Below are 14870 nucleotides of genomic sequence, written 5' to 3'. Positions count from 1 at the left end.
GAGAATGTGGGGCTCTATCTATTATCTAGGGAAAATACCTTTTTTTACGGCTTGACCTTGTCACTTTGTTATTGAGTTATTGATTTTTTTAACTTTATACGTCGGGTCTAAAAATAATAATTATATTTGAAGATGTTTACCAGCACCTAAATTTTAATTGTAACAGTATTCACAGTGTTAGAGGTCAGGGTCAATAAATTATGATGGTTTATTATTTTTCTCCTAATGGTATTGTTATATCGAATAAAATAATTTTGGCGGATACGATTACATTTCTGATTTCTAGGAACAATTACCTGCCTGCGAATAGTTTTGTATCAGTCTGTATATTCGTGTTTGATAAAACGGTTCTTTATTATTGTTAGATGATTGAACGGACATCTCCCCTTTCTCCTTTTTGAATCATTTAAACAAATTAATTAAAACAAATTAATTAAGAATAATAAGAAAGAATTTATAATATTTTTCTAATAACTTGATCTTTAATATCTATCGGTTCATGTATTTTAATAATTTCAAATAACACCAATTTCGTTCTCAAATACTTCAGTTGATACGGTTAGCTTCTCAAATTACGATATAAGTGTATGTCTTAATTTGCTTTTATATATTTATATAATTTTACTTTAAAAAAGCAACAGATGAGTTTCATGCCCGTTGTTCTTGGAACAAATTACTTTGGGTGGAAATAAAAAAAATAAATACTATTCAAAAAGGCTTATCTAAGTTTACTTGAATAAAAATATTTATTTTTTTCTATGCAGTTCCATAGAAATAGGCGCTACATTTTGTCTCCGTTTAATAAAACTTCGAAACTTTTAAAACTAATTAATATCTATAAGTTAATTTCGAAAATATGTTTTTCTAAACCTTATATAAGAATATATCGACATGTTCTACTATAAATGTCACAAGTTGGTTAAAATAAATGATTTATTTGATTGTATGCAGTCTATTTTCAGCAAGTCTATTATCTCTGTACCTATTGTTTTTATAAGCGACATCCAAAAAATGTTTACATGCCAAAGGTTTTATTGATATTTTTTGCGACTGTTACGTAATTATGTTGCACAATTTGAACCGATTTTCACAATTATCTTTGTAATCTATAAGGTTTGTTCCTGAATTGGTCTCGTATAATTTTGTGATAAAAAACTGCTTGTCGCACAGAAAAATCTATATGTCAACATGCGATTACGCGTTCTAAATTTATATATTTGCTATAGTAAGTTATTTATGAAATATCACGCAGTTTATCGATTTTTTTTTTCAGGTAGAATATATACTTGTTTTGTATAAACGAATATAAGTGATAGGTTCTTACTTGTACGCTCTATGTGTTATGCTCAAGGCGTTGTTGTTGTTTATAAACGACGCTTAACACCATCCATGACCTTACCAGTAATACATTATGCACCCTCTCATACAATATTATGAATTTACAGCTAAATTATTATTGAATATAAGCCAGTCTCATAGACTGCCACAAGGTTTGCGTATTCATTATCCATCAGTAATATATAAGGCTCGAAACACTTTCAAGGAACAATTCTCTCAAGGACTCAAAGAAGTTTGTCTTCTTTGATTTTTTGCTAGAAATGTCTTTGATTTGTTCATACGAAATGACTCACTGATTGACGACTGCTAGGTTTTCGTTGTCATCTCAGAGATAACGGAAATTAATATTTTATACTTTTATACAAAGTCATCTTTTGTATCGTCAAAAAGGGCTTGTAAAATTCTATGATTGTCTTTGGCATCCGAATAAATTAAAATGCTTTACTTGAATAAGCTGTAGACGCTAGTAAGATATAATGAATTTTGATGAATAACATATAATTGTCTATTCTTAAGCTAGATGTTAAGTATAAACAATGTTATAATAACAGTACCGTAGATCCAGCTGTTTAGAGGTTCAGTCGTTATCTAATTACAACGCTGCAAATTGATTACATTTTCAAGGCTCATTGCCACGCAACTAATTAGCACAATACGAATTTAATTGTGTATGTTCATTTCCAAATGTCAGAATATGAAATGTTTGTTATTATTCCATTTATTTGTAATTCATAATACTTTTGATTAACTACTTTAATTTTGTTAATAATGGGCAAATAAATAAAATTATTTATTCTTATACAAGTACATATATGTACTACAGAAAATTTAAACAAATCACATGTCTAACATGCATCTTGTTTCTCCCTTGATAGGTTTTATAAAAAAAAAAATTAACTGATATTTTACTACTATTATATTTAAGTAATTTTATGAATGAAACATTACAGCCAAGCTATACTAGTAGTCATTTCTCTCGAAAGATTTAGGTAAAAATTTTTCCCAGAAAAAAAATCAACAGCTATCATTTCTTATCGGTATTTCTTTAAGTAAAACAATATTTGCAATCCAACGGTAGAATAGTGACTTTACAATTTGAAAGAGTATGTAAATAAAGTTGTTATCTACTCGTATTATTACTTACGTTGTAACAGAACCTACGAATATCTAATATAAAATATTATTCTTTGATTCTCTGTGAAAGTTATGACCTACCCTAATGTTTATTGGCATATAACTATGCCAAGTTTCAGTAGTAGTTTCAGTATATATGACGTGCATAAATAGACATAATGGAATTCTCTGATTGTGAAATAGGGAATGTCATTTGTTTAATCCCACAGACTGATATTTTTGGTATTTTTTTTTTGTTTTTAGGCCAAATCCCCGAAATTTTATCAGTAATGATTTTGTACTTTAAGTAGCTATATCCCGCGGTTTCCCCCGTAATCGTATCGTATTGCAAAAAGCTCCAGAAATTAGCGCGTTCAAACAAACAAACTCCTCCACTTTATTATATTAGTATAGGTTATTTATATCGGTTTTACTATATATTTTATACTTGCATATTAAAACTCAAAGATGTTCGAATTCTTCATAAAATTCCATAGTAGACCGTTGTTTTTTTTTTATAAAAATTAGTAAAATAGGTACTCCCAAATTTATGGATTTATGGTAATTTTTTCATGTCATCATTTCATTAGAGAGTGCCTGAAGTTGTGATTAGATTATGGAAATTGGAAGACAGCTTCATTCTGATATATTTAGGGGAATGCTTTTAAATCAATATATATTTCTACTAGCTGTTGTACGCGACTCAGTATATAAAGTATTGCTGTATAGATGCAGGCGGGTCATGCCGCGCGAAACAGCAAGTACCAAATTTCATTCAAAAGCGTTCAGCCGTTTAAGCAAATAACAATTATTTTTACAAATTTTCATATTTATAATATTAGTAGAAAGTACTCATTCACTTTACTCTACGTTTATATTTTATAACGTTCACCACAAGTAAATAATCAACATACTATTTCATTTTGAAGTACTGTTGTAAACATATTTATTTTATAATAATTGTTACTTATGTAATAATATTTATCAATGTTATCTTCTAAAAGGTATATAGGTAATGCCACTTTGACATTTCGACAACCTTCTCCCTCTCCCCTCGTTATCATTGGCACGGTTGCCACAAATTAGAATGGACTAATTAATAAACAGAGACAGCACTTAATATTATTAGTAATGGCATGCTGTATGGTAGTATCACCCACAAAATAGGCATGTAAAAACATGATATCTTCTCTACTGTTTTATTTAATCTATATCTAGTACATATTTAAAATTAGTTTTGTAAATATTTATAAGCAAAAAATTAAAAAAGAACTAAAAGCTTGGTATACAATTACGTATAAACACCCAGATTTCGATAAAATTCGAATTGTCCCTTCCACTTTTTTTACCGCTCTGTAAGATTTGTCCAATTTTCAAACGACTTCAAAAAGAAGGAGGTTCTCAAATCGATCCTTTTTTTACGTTCGTCACTTCATAACCTCTTCAGTTTTAATCCATCTGGATAATTCTTTATCTGAAACGCTATACTTACAGATTAGTCCCATAAAAAAAATTAAAAAAATCAATTCAGTAGTTTGGATTTTACTTAAACTGGTTTTGTTACAATTGAAATTGTTTTTTAGGACATCAGATTATATATCAGCCTTCAACTGTCCACTGTTGAACATAAGCCTCCACCTTGGGAGATTCTGCCAGTAGTTGCCACGTATGACAGGCAGATTGACAACCGTAGTTAGGCTTTGGAGATATTTTAAGAGGGACGCTGCTGCCCATAACCTCCATCAATTTTAGGACATAATCTTTATAATAATTTGCTCAATTAGGTTTATGTCGCTATAATATTAATTTTATATAACTTTGTTATAAATGTAATAGTACTTTTGAATGTATCTATATGTATGTAATCTATGGCTGTTAAACTAATCGTTATAAAATTTAGCGTATAGATAGTTTTTGATATGGCGAAGGATATGTGAAAAGGATCGTTCATAAAAATTTAGTCTATTGTTTATTTCGATCACACAGACGACTTCACATATATATTACAGAAACAAGTTAAATTATATAGTATTTATGTATATACATTACTAAAAATACCTTTATTTTTAATAATAAATACTCAATCCGGTGTGGAACCGTAGCGACGAAATGCTGCAATTTGTACTGCATTTAGCTGCATTCTTTGCATGTTACATCTCATGTTTATTTTAATTTTAACGTCATTTTTGTTGTAACTTTCCCCTATAGATACGAATTGTATCAGATATGATATCACAGGTAGTTTTTGTTCCACAAAAAGAGAAATACCGACTTTAATTATGGCAAAATAAGGTAGGTCATTTTGATTTAAAAACTAAACTACTGAACTGATTTTAATGTAATTTTTATGGAACCAGTTTGAAAATATATTCTTTAAAAGAAAAAAAATAATTCCAAATTGGTTTAAAATGACGGAGTTCTGGAGTAGCAAACATGAAATGAAAAAAAAAGGGAAAAGCAAAAGCTTCAAGTCGATACGTAGTTTTTACCTGAACTGCGGCGTTGTTGCACTTTTCATATTGACCGGCTTTGTTAATACGAACTAACAAAAAAGAATTGAAAACAAAATGTCTCAAATCTTATATTTCACTTCTACCTGAAAGTGACTCTGAGAGTCCGACAACAAAATTAAATTTGATTTACATTTATTATAATAACGGTAATTTATAACTTAACAACCAAACTCCCTTAACGTTACTTCAATCTGCATGCACCTTTTTCCATTAAGGAATATAGATCGCCTCCAGATACTTTTTAAAACACTATGCTTTTATTATCTATAATGTTTATTTATTGCTAAATAAATAGTTAATTGCATTCTCTTTGAAAACTTTGCATTCTTTAATATCATTGTCAAAAGCAGTCTTGTTTTCGTCTTTTGATATGACCACAAGCTCTCTTCTATACTGGTTACTTGTTGCTTCCAAGTTTGCTTGTAAAACAACAACTTTAAAAAACAAGTTAGATACTGCTGTTACTACAAGAATAATTTACTATTTTTAATTTTTTACAATGCTCGTGAAATGCTCTTAGCGCGTTTATACGAAACATAAATTGAATAAGGGAGAATTCGCTCATTTGGTTCAAGTCGCACATTGATATGTGTTTAATTTTAATGCAAACATGTTATGTGCACGCCACATTAAAACCACGATATCGATTTCACACGGTCGCCATTCCGTAGACCATAGTATGTCATTTCAGATAATGTAAATTGTCGAGACAGTGTGTCGTGTTATCACGTCACCATTTTGGCATGCGTCCACGCATCCCACTGGTCCAGGCATAAGGTGCCTTGCGCCAGCTAAGATAACGGTTAGCTCTTATCTTCAACCGCTAATTACACACGCCGTTTACAATAACGTATAAGACAGCTAATATATGACTTCGCCACAGACGACATTCCACGCTACGCTCGGCAGATTCACAACTTAAAAAAGCAACTGTGGTTCGTAGTGTTCAATAGCAATACCACAGAATAAAATAAAACTAAAACCCTGCCGTGTTAATGTACCGTTCTAGGCGTATATTTTTGTCTGTCTGCCATAATGTGACACATTACATACTAACTATAACGTATTTTTATCTGTAAAAGTAAGTGCCTTATACAAAGGAAAGTTTTGCCCTCTCCTTATTATATGCCCTTGTTATGAACTTTTTGAAAGATGGACTAGGTATTTTTTATTTTGAAGATTTTGTCTATTTTAGACTGATTAAAGTCGTTAGACTTCTTGCTCTGCGACCTGAGAATGAGATGTAGAGTTTGTTGCTAATTCCTCCCGGAGCCAGCCCCACTGATGGGATCGTTATTGCAAGCGAGTCCATGAGTTGATATGTGACATCGGATGTTGCTCTCTTATTCCATCTCAAGGATTTGCAGGCGATAAGGCGTTTTACATCGATGGATTCATTTGCCATTTGACTAGAGGGCCAGGTATTTTAAAATGTTATTAGGATAGATAGTGTACTTTCCGATTGAGTTGTTGACAGTATTTTTAAGCGACATCCAAAAGAAAGTATGTTTTTTTTGTGACTTCGTTACGTGACTACGTCGCCAATTCGGTACCGATTGCCACACTTCTTTTCATAAATCGACAAGCCTTTGTCCGCTACTTCGTACCCGTGTATTTTGGAAGTACGTACTTTTTAGATGACGTATCAAGATAAAATATACACCAGATTTTAAGTTAGTCTTCTGCAACACAATTGTGAAAAATGTATTCAATTGGTGCAACACCGTTTTAATTCTTGCGTGTTAAAACATACAGATAGACAGACGAAAATTCTATACATTTTTGTTTTAGCTGCTATTAATCTTATTATTTGTACAGACAGCGTCTAGTTACAATTTTATTATATTAGAAAGATAAGGCTTATGAAATTAAACTTATTATACATATAATTAAGTATCATAAGATTAATTATAAAATACATTGTTTTCCATTATGAAACTTAATGCTCGCGCTAAGGCAGACATACATACCTACATACGTTGGTTACAACGATAAATACACACTATTTTCACTGTGGTATTGGGCTGTGGTTACGAATTGCGATAGGCGCTCTTCCGCATAGAAATGTGTGAATATTGCAAATTGAGGAAAACCAAGCTACAATATATTTTTTTAAATGGTATCCTTTTAATTTCTTAATTTTTGTCTGTTCGTATGATAGATATATTGACAGCATCACACCATTCTCCTGTTTATAATCTTTGTTCCTATAGAAATAATTCAAAACAAATACTAATGAGTGGTGGATGGAGGGATTGTAAATTTATGACTCGAGGATTATTATTTTTTATAAATTAATATGAGCTGACATATTATAAATTGTTTTTGAAGATTTATTTGTGGAGTTATATCTCTACGAAGGTCACCGATGTCTTTCGCCTTTTTTTATATGAATTCGTCTGTATTTTTAATGATACGCAATTATATCGTCAATTTTGATTTGTGTATTTTTGAAATCAATAGTTTGATTCCATTAATATTGCCATTTTTATTGTAATGTAAAAAACTGCTTGCTAGGATACAAAGCCTAATCCAAAAACACATGATTCTGCACTCCAAATTTAAACATACGATACATAATAATTTTGGTACAATCGAAGTCTTTTTTATTTTTGATAGGCTTAATTTACTTGTACCTGTTGAAATTTTTCCTTATATTAAATGTCTTACACTTTATTTCTCGAACTGCGTTCCGAACTTGCTAATTCATTTCCACTTTATTCAATTACGACGATTCTCATTAGTCGAACGACCTAATTGAGTATAGCATCGTTAGATAAATTTACGTAGCTAAATACAAGCTATCTTCTTATCTGCAGAAAAAGAAACTTCATCTCTCGTGTAAAAGTGTTATTAATAATTAGTAGAATCGAATTAGTTATATCTAGAATGTACATCTAATCCCCAATGAAACATATATAAAACCCAATCAATAGGATAAATGTTTTCTAAAAGAAGGATGTTCTCAATTCGTCTGAATTTTTTTGGCATGTTACGCCTTTAGATTATATAGATGGAATGACTCCATACAATCATTTCCCCAAATACAGGCCAAGTTTCTTATCCATGTGCGCAGATTAGTTACCAGTACACAGTTAATATTAAGTGTGTATGTATATATATATATATATATGAGAGAAATTTGTAAGGTTAAATTAAAAAATAATAACGATTTGAAAGAACAAGATAAACAGTGCATAATGATTCATAATGATGCTTCTATTTATTGATTACTTAAATTTATACCTAAATATAGACAAAATAATTCCTTTTTTAAATTATTGAAGATGGCTGCTATTTTCATTATTAATATATGTTTATATCGGAAAAAAATTGTTCCAAATTCAAGTTTAAAAAATCTACTTGATCTGGAAGACTTTCAGATTATATCTGTTCAATCTAATTATTTGCAACTAAAAAAAGACGTTATTTTTAATAAAAAAAAAAATTGTCAGCCCAACGGCAAATGTAATACATGTCAGAATTTAGTCCGCTAACAAAGGCGTTATCTAAAGTTACGCCATTCCGTCTTCAATTGTGAACTGATTTGAAGAATTCTTTTTATAGTCTACTATAGTGTTTGGAGTTATTATGTTAGTGGTCGTCACTCCGACCTGAAATGCATTGCAGGAAGTCAGTGGGTGCAGGTGGCTCAGGACTGTTCTTTATGGCAGTATATGGGGGAGGCTTATGTTCAGCAGTGGATTGATAATGGCTGAAATGATGATGATAGGGTTTATTGTCTTGTTCTGTTCCATTAGCCATTTATATTTACGTATTAAAAATCTGTTTTGTAACAATACAGAATTCTTTTATATAAGTAATTCTTTGTTCTAAATTCAAATATTTTCAATAAAAGGTATGCTCGAAATATTTCGTTGTTTATCGGCGTATCAATGCATTCACGACTTACAAGTTTCTGAAGTTAATAGGTACATCAAGATTTCGGCACTATAGTCACATATCGTCATAGTTGTAGAATACTGACGGATCTGACAAATATTACATATAAAGATCCGTCAGTATTCTACGACTATGACGATATAAGTCTATAAAACAGCTAAAAAATTTTTTAAATTTTTCAGCGCATGTTTACGTTTCTGTTTTTACAAAGAATTATTGGGAGAGAATATAGTATTAAGCCCGCCTCTTATACCAAACATTTTTTGGTATGTAATCAGTAAAGAATAAGTAAATAGCTATAATGTATAGAACGATGAAAAGGTCCTCATCTAAATAAGTCTCTTAAAAGAGAGCACGATTATTATGTAAATGCCGCAGTACTTATTTAATTTACAATACGGCCTTAATTACTAAAAAATTATACGGTAAGTTTTCAGTATCAGCAACTGCTAGTAAATGGTGTGTGGCGTGCCGTGTCTCTGTTGTCAGCTGCCAAGGTTTCTCAACTTGGATGCGACCTTCACGTTAACGATTCAGCATCCGATCAACTGGAACAATTTGATGTTTTTAATACATTACTCCTATAGAGTCCTATACAATAAATTCAATTGTCAAGATAAACACTATGTTGTACATAGTTCATAATTGAGTAACATGCTACATCGATTCTGAATGTTTATTCTCTTCTTCTATCTTTAACTGTAAAATTTCTGTTTTCGTGGCTTCAAACCATTAAATGTAATAAAATTATAAGCAGTCCGTCTATGTATGAGAAATGTTAAAAGATATATATGAGGTGTCAATTAAAATCAACAGAGACTAAATGGATATTTTTTTAGAAATTTTAAATGTATGTTTGTTCTGGCATCACGCAAAAACTTACACCAAATTGCTTGCGGTTTTCACAGTCGTGTTCCTGAAGATGTAACTTAAAAACTGGTGTACGTTTTGTCTTGATATGCCATCTAGAAGTCATTAGTTTTTTTCTTCTGAAATTCACGAGTACGAAATAACGGGCAAAAAATTTGTTTTTGATAAACAAACAATTTAAATGTAAAATTTGGCATCTAAGAATCGGTTCCATTATCTTATTTTGTAACACTGGTATGGAAATAAACAGTATTTACTCGTAATGCATGAAATTCCAAGGCAACGAGATCGATAAAATCTAGATCACAATAAAAAAATCAATTTATAAATTCCAACTAGATTAGAAAATCGATTCTATAATGAAGTTCAAGAGAATTTAACATTGTTATAATAACATTGATTATGTTTACAAATCCGTCATAATTATATTAGTTGTTAGAATGTAGGTATAATTTTAATATTTGATTATGGTTATTAGCTGTACCGCTCCCCCGTTGCCCGAAGTATCTCCTAATTTCTACTGAAACAGACCGTACGATGGGCCAATGAATTATTCAGCTGGGCCCCGTCTCTTCGGCGTCATTACCAGAATATTGCTGGAGAACGCGAGTATTTTAGTTAAATATTACCTACTTCATTGTTTGTTAACATAAAATTTGGTCCTGAGTTATATATAAAAACCCTTTTAAACTCACTTAGAATTTGATGTTATGAAATTTAATTATTCCAAAATTAAAATAAATTTATCATTAGTTGAATTGGTTTGCAGTTTGTTTACTGTAATTGAAAAGTATTGATATTCTGTTTTCTTTATTACACTTAGATTATTTCCATGTTTCGTGTACTGTTAGTTATAGACTGCATAAAAGAAAGGTATTAATTTTTTTTTAACCTATACATTTCGTAGTTCCTGAGCTTGTTACTTTGAATATTTTTGCACTTATTCTCGTGTTTTTGATCATTGCGCATAAAATCATATTGCCAGTAAAGAATATACCGATGATATATAAATGATTATTTAGTATTAATTCATTTTCGTGCGCCTATTGGTTCACATAGAATATGTCGCGTGTTTGTTCCGTTTTCCCTGCAAAGCTTCCTTTTCATATTCGTCACACGACCGGTCACGTATTGGTATAAAATATCACGCCAAAAATAGTTCAACAAAATACACATTTTTGTACGTATGGTGTGGAGAGTAAAGGGCACCACCGTTTTGTTATAGGGCTAGAATTTTAATATCATAGCTTTCTATTATCGTTGTGGTGTCGTAAATCAATTTAACTTTGTCGACCTACTATGAAACGCTAGGCAACTTTGTTTTAGAATAACGAATCCAGGTACTCTTTTAAATTTAAATTAGTCAATAACAATAAACTTATATTACCACGATGACCTGATGTATGGGGGTTTATTTTAAAATTTCCTTTTCCTGAGCTGCTATAATGTAGAGTTTCCTTAGGCGATTCTTACGTCATTATGAAAATAATTAAAATTTAAAACTCGTCTGTTAAAAATCACACCCTGAAGAGTATGAAAAAGAAAATATTGTCTTTCATTCATTCAATTATAATTGTTATTTATAAACTTCAATTTTTATTGTCTACTAAATATACATCTTCTACTTCATTTATCAAATTAGGATAACTAGTTTAGAAGTTATGAGGGAACAAATTACTACATACGGATTAAAATAATAGCCCTCCTTTTTGCTTCGCAGTAGTCGGGTAAAAAGTAGTGATCACACGTAATTATGACACCGATAGCTACTACACGGAAGTAATGTATAAAAATTTCTTATAAATTTTTTAAATATGTGTATTTGTACCATAGCTTTAGAGTGCCAGTGGCCTCTTTTTAAAAATATTATTATAACTAATCTAAATAAGATTAAGTATGTAAAAGAAATGATTCATCTTTTTGGTTGTTTCTTTTAAAAAAGTTTTTTTTTTTTTTTTTCAAGTAAGTTGAAGTATTTTTGAATAGATATTGTGTATAAATATACACAGTTCGAAATGCAATTCCAACTAAGAAAAATAGACAAGAAAGCAACAAAGCTATATTGTTCTTTAAGTATTTATTTTATATATTATATTGTGCTTTATTACCGATTATACCAAACTATCATTGTTATGGCACGAGTACGTTTTGATAGAAATAAAGTCAATAGAAAACTATAAATTTATTTCACTATGTCCGAGAGCATATATAGCACGTCACTACATAAATAAATCATCTTTGCAACTTTTTATCAGTATTATGTTTCTTTAATTCTTAATTAATATAGGTATATGATTGTTGTTACAGAACAACAAACACGTGGAGACCCTAGACGACGGACAGCTGCGTGCCCTCCTAGATGAAGCAATCCAATACAAATGCCCCAAAGACCGCGAGGGTAAAAGTAGTCTCTTCCAGGTGAGTCCATAGGCTGTTTTAATAGAACTTAAAAATGGAAACAAATGAATAATTGATGTAACCACAAGACAGTCTACTGATATCCAATAATATAGTACAAATAAAAATTTTTATGTTTAGATTTATTACTAATTTCACTTAGGAGGTGTTTATGGGACAATTTTAATAAAACTTAGCATATTTATATATACATATACATATATGTACAAATAGATTTATACAATAGGTATATATAGCCTTCATAATAGTGTTAATTTATTTCAGCCATTAACTGTCCACTGCTGAACTTAAAGGGAGTTTTGCCAGTAGTTGCCACGTTTGGTAGGCGGGTTGCAACCGCAGTTGGGCTTTTTAAGATGTTTTAAGAGGAACGCTTTTACCTATCACTCTATTATTAAGTTCCCTTAGTCTCATCTTACTACACTCACAGGAAAGGACAGTGTAATCTATTCTATGTTGGAACCACACAGTTACATAATACTATTAAAAATATTTTATAACTTTAATTAATTTTTATACATATACAGTGAAAATTCTATATAGTGAAATCGAAGGAACCGGATATTTAAATGCGTTATAAAGAGTTTTCGTTAAATGGAGAGTAAAAATAATTGTAAATAAGTACTTTTTAATTTTGACTAAATTAAGAGAAAAAAAAATACATAAAGTTATAATCAGTTATCTTTGTCGTTTTTTACTATGCCTATATTTTAAATGTATCTTTCGTTGTATTTTATTCATATCTTCTGATATAGTGGGATAATCTTCGTTAAATATTTTTTTAAAAAAATTAAATATTTAATATACTTTGTCACTATTGTGTTTGAAGGTCAGTGAAACTAATGTTTATTGGGATCTAAATAACCATGTCTCGTTTTGCTATTGACAGTGGGTGCAATGCTACAAAGAGTGTTTCAATATAAGGGTAACGTTGTAAACCAAACAAAACTTAGCAATTTGTACATTTTAAGGAGTTTTACGTTAAAAAGAAGTTTGTTATATAGAGTTTACACTGTATAACGAATTTAATGAACTTACTATTATATTTGTTTGGTGAGACTTTACAAAATTAGCAACGTCAGTGCTGTACGCAGTCTGAAAAAGACTTTCGGATAAAATCGAAACAATATAGACCACTTAAGAATCTCCTGCTAAGGATTCGCTTAAAAATATCATCGTATCGAAAACCTCCATTTTGTCGTCGCTTAAAAATAACTCACTAGGCGACAAAGTTCCGTTTTGTGCAGATTCGTGCTTATTTTAACACGACTACAGTCTACTACCACAAAACGTGTCTGTTGATATCCAATAGTAGAATAAATACAATTAATATAATAAATGCGAAAGTTTATAACGATGGGTGGATGGTGTTTGTTATTCTCTCACGTAAAGCTACTGAACAGATTTGAATGAAATTTGGTACACGAGTAGATAATATCCTAAAATGAAAAGATAACATTATAGTCATTATTACGTTTAGCACATTCAATCACACATATTTATATAGATTCACGCGGGCGGAACCATGGTATACACCTAGTCAGAAATAGGTTTCTTGATTGAATATTTCAATTGGTTACAATTTCATTAAGACAGTGTTCTGTAATGATTTTAACAAAACATTACCTTTTTTTTCTTTTCTTGACGGCACCTTGTTACATTGTTTTATTTAAGTCTAGTGTATAATTTATATTATCTGTGGTTGAGGCAATAAACTGGACTCTATACGTTAAACCTATCTTTTGCCCCTTAAAGGTAAATAGAAACCACTGATAGCTAGTTGCATATAGATAGATAGATAGATACTCTTTATTGTTTCCTCCAAAAGATTACAATAGTAAACTTATTATAAATATAAACAATTACAAGAAATAATCACAATGAGAAAACAATGGGCGATATTAATTTGTAATTAAATATAATTAATAAAGTGTACAAATTATAAATAAATTGTGTAATTAGTACACTGTGCGACATTGGAACACTATGCTAGTCATAAAATCACTGACTCGTGTTTAGTTTAAAATTCAGCATCTACGGTGAATTTACTGTCTATACGACTGACCATAATGTCCCATTTTTTGTACTCTCCCACTTTCTTCTCAAAGAATTGTTATTGCCGTCTAGTGAAATAAGGTTCATGAAGTCGATTTGGTTCTTGGTACTATAATGCTTGTCGCCGATCAAATCAACAAGCGGTCTATTTGCAACGAGCTCTTTTACTCTGATCAATAAATTTGTCATGGATGTCAAAAAAACTGCATTTGAATAAAGGCTCTGACATGGCATAGCGCAGTGTATGGAAAGAAATTTCGCTCGATTCAAAATACTTCTAAACAAAAATTATGAAGTGTTGAGTTTCATAGTACTGTAATGTTTGAACGCATCAGTACGTTTAATTGTACAATATAGCATTAATGTTTAACACATTTTTAAAACGTTCTATTACGTAATTTGCCAATAACCCTTGATTATAATTAACCTAGTCATTATTATAGTAACAAGAATGTTAACATTTAATTCTAATACCACGTTCGTTGCGTTCATGCTTATTTCACTTGTATTTGGTGAGAAGGTTCGTAAAATTATTACTACTTACTAATATAATAAAATTGAAACCAGATGATGTCTATACATGAGAGTTATTTGAAAAAAATATATAAAAGATCTTAATAACATCATCATAAATGCCAAAACAATATTTTTTAGAATATA

General features: G+C 30.4%; 1 protein-coding gene across 5 annotated transcripts in view; it reads left to right on the top strand.

Moving 5' to 3' along the window:
* The window catches only part of LOC113515076 (uncharacterized), a 40342-nt gene that overhangs the window by 9260 nt on the left and 16212 nt on the right, over positions 1–14870 (top strand). For all 5 annotated transcript variants that reach the window (XM_052895806.1, XM_052895809.1, XM_052895808.1 and 2 more), the window contains exon 2: positions 12045–12155. In XM_052895806.1, the coding sequence (XP_052751766.1) occupies positions 12045–12155 (111 nt within the window). The remainder of the gene's footprint in view (positions 1–12044; positions 12156–14870) is intronic.

This window comes from Galleria mellonella, unplaced genomic scaffold, assembly GCF_026898425.1.
Source record: "Galleria mellonella isolate WM207_F2 unplaced genomic scaffold, CSIRO_AGI_GalMel_v1 utg312, whole genome shotgun sequence".
NCBI lineage: Eukaryota > Metazoa > Arthropoda > Insecta > Lepidoptera > Pyralidae > Galleria > Galleria mellonella.
The sequence above is the reverse complement of the archived record's forward strand: the minus strand, read 5'-3'. Positions and strand labels throughout refer to the sequence as shown.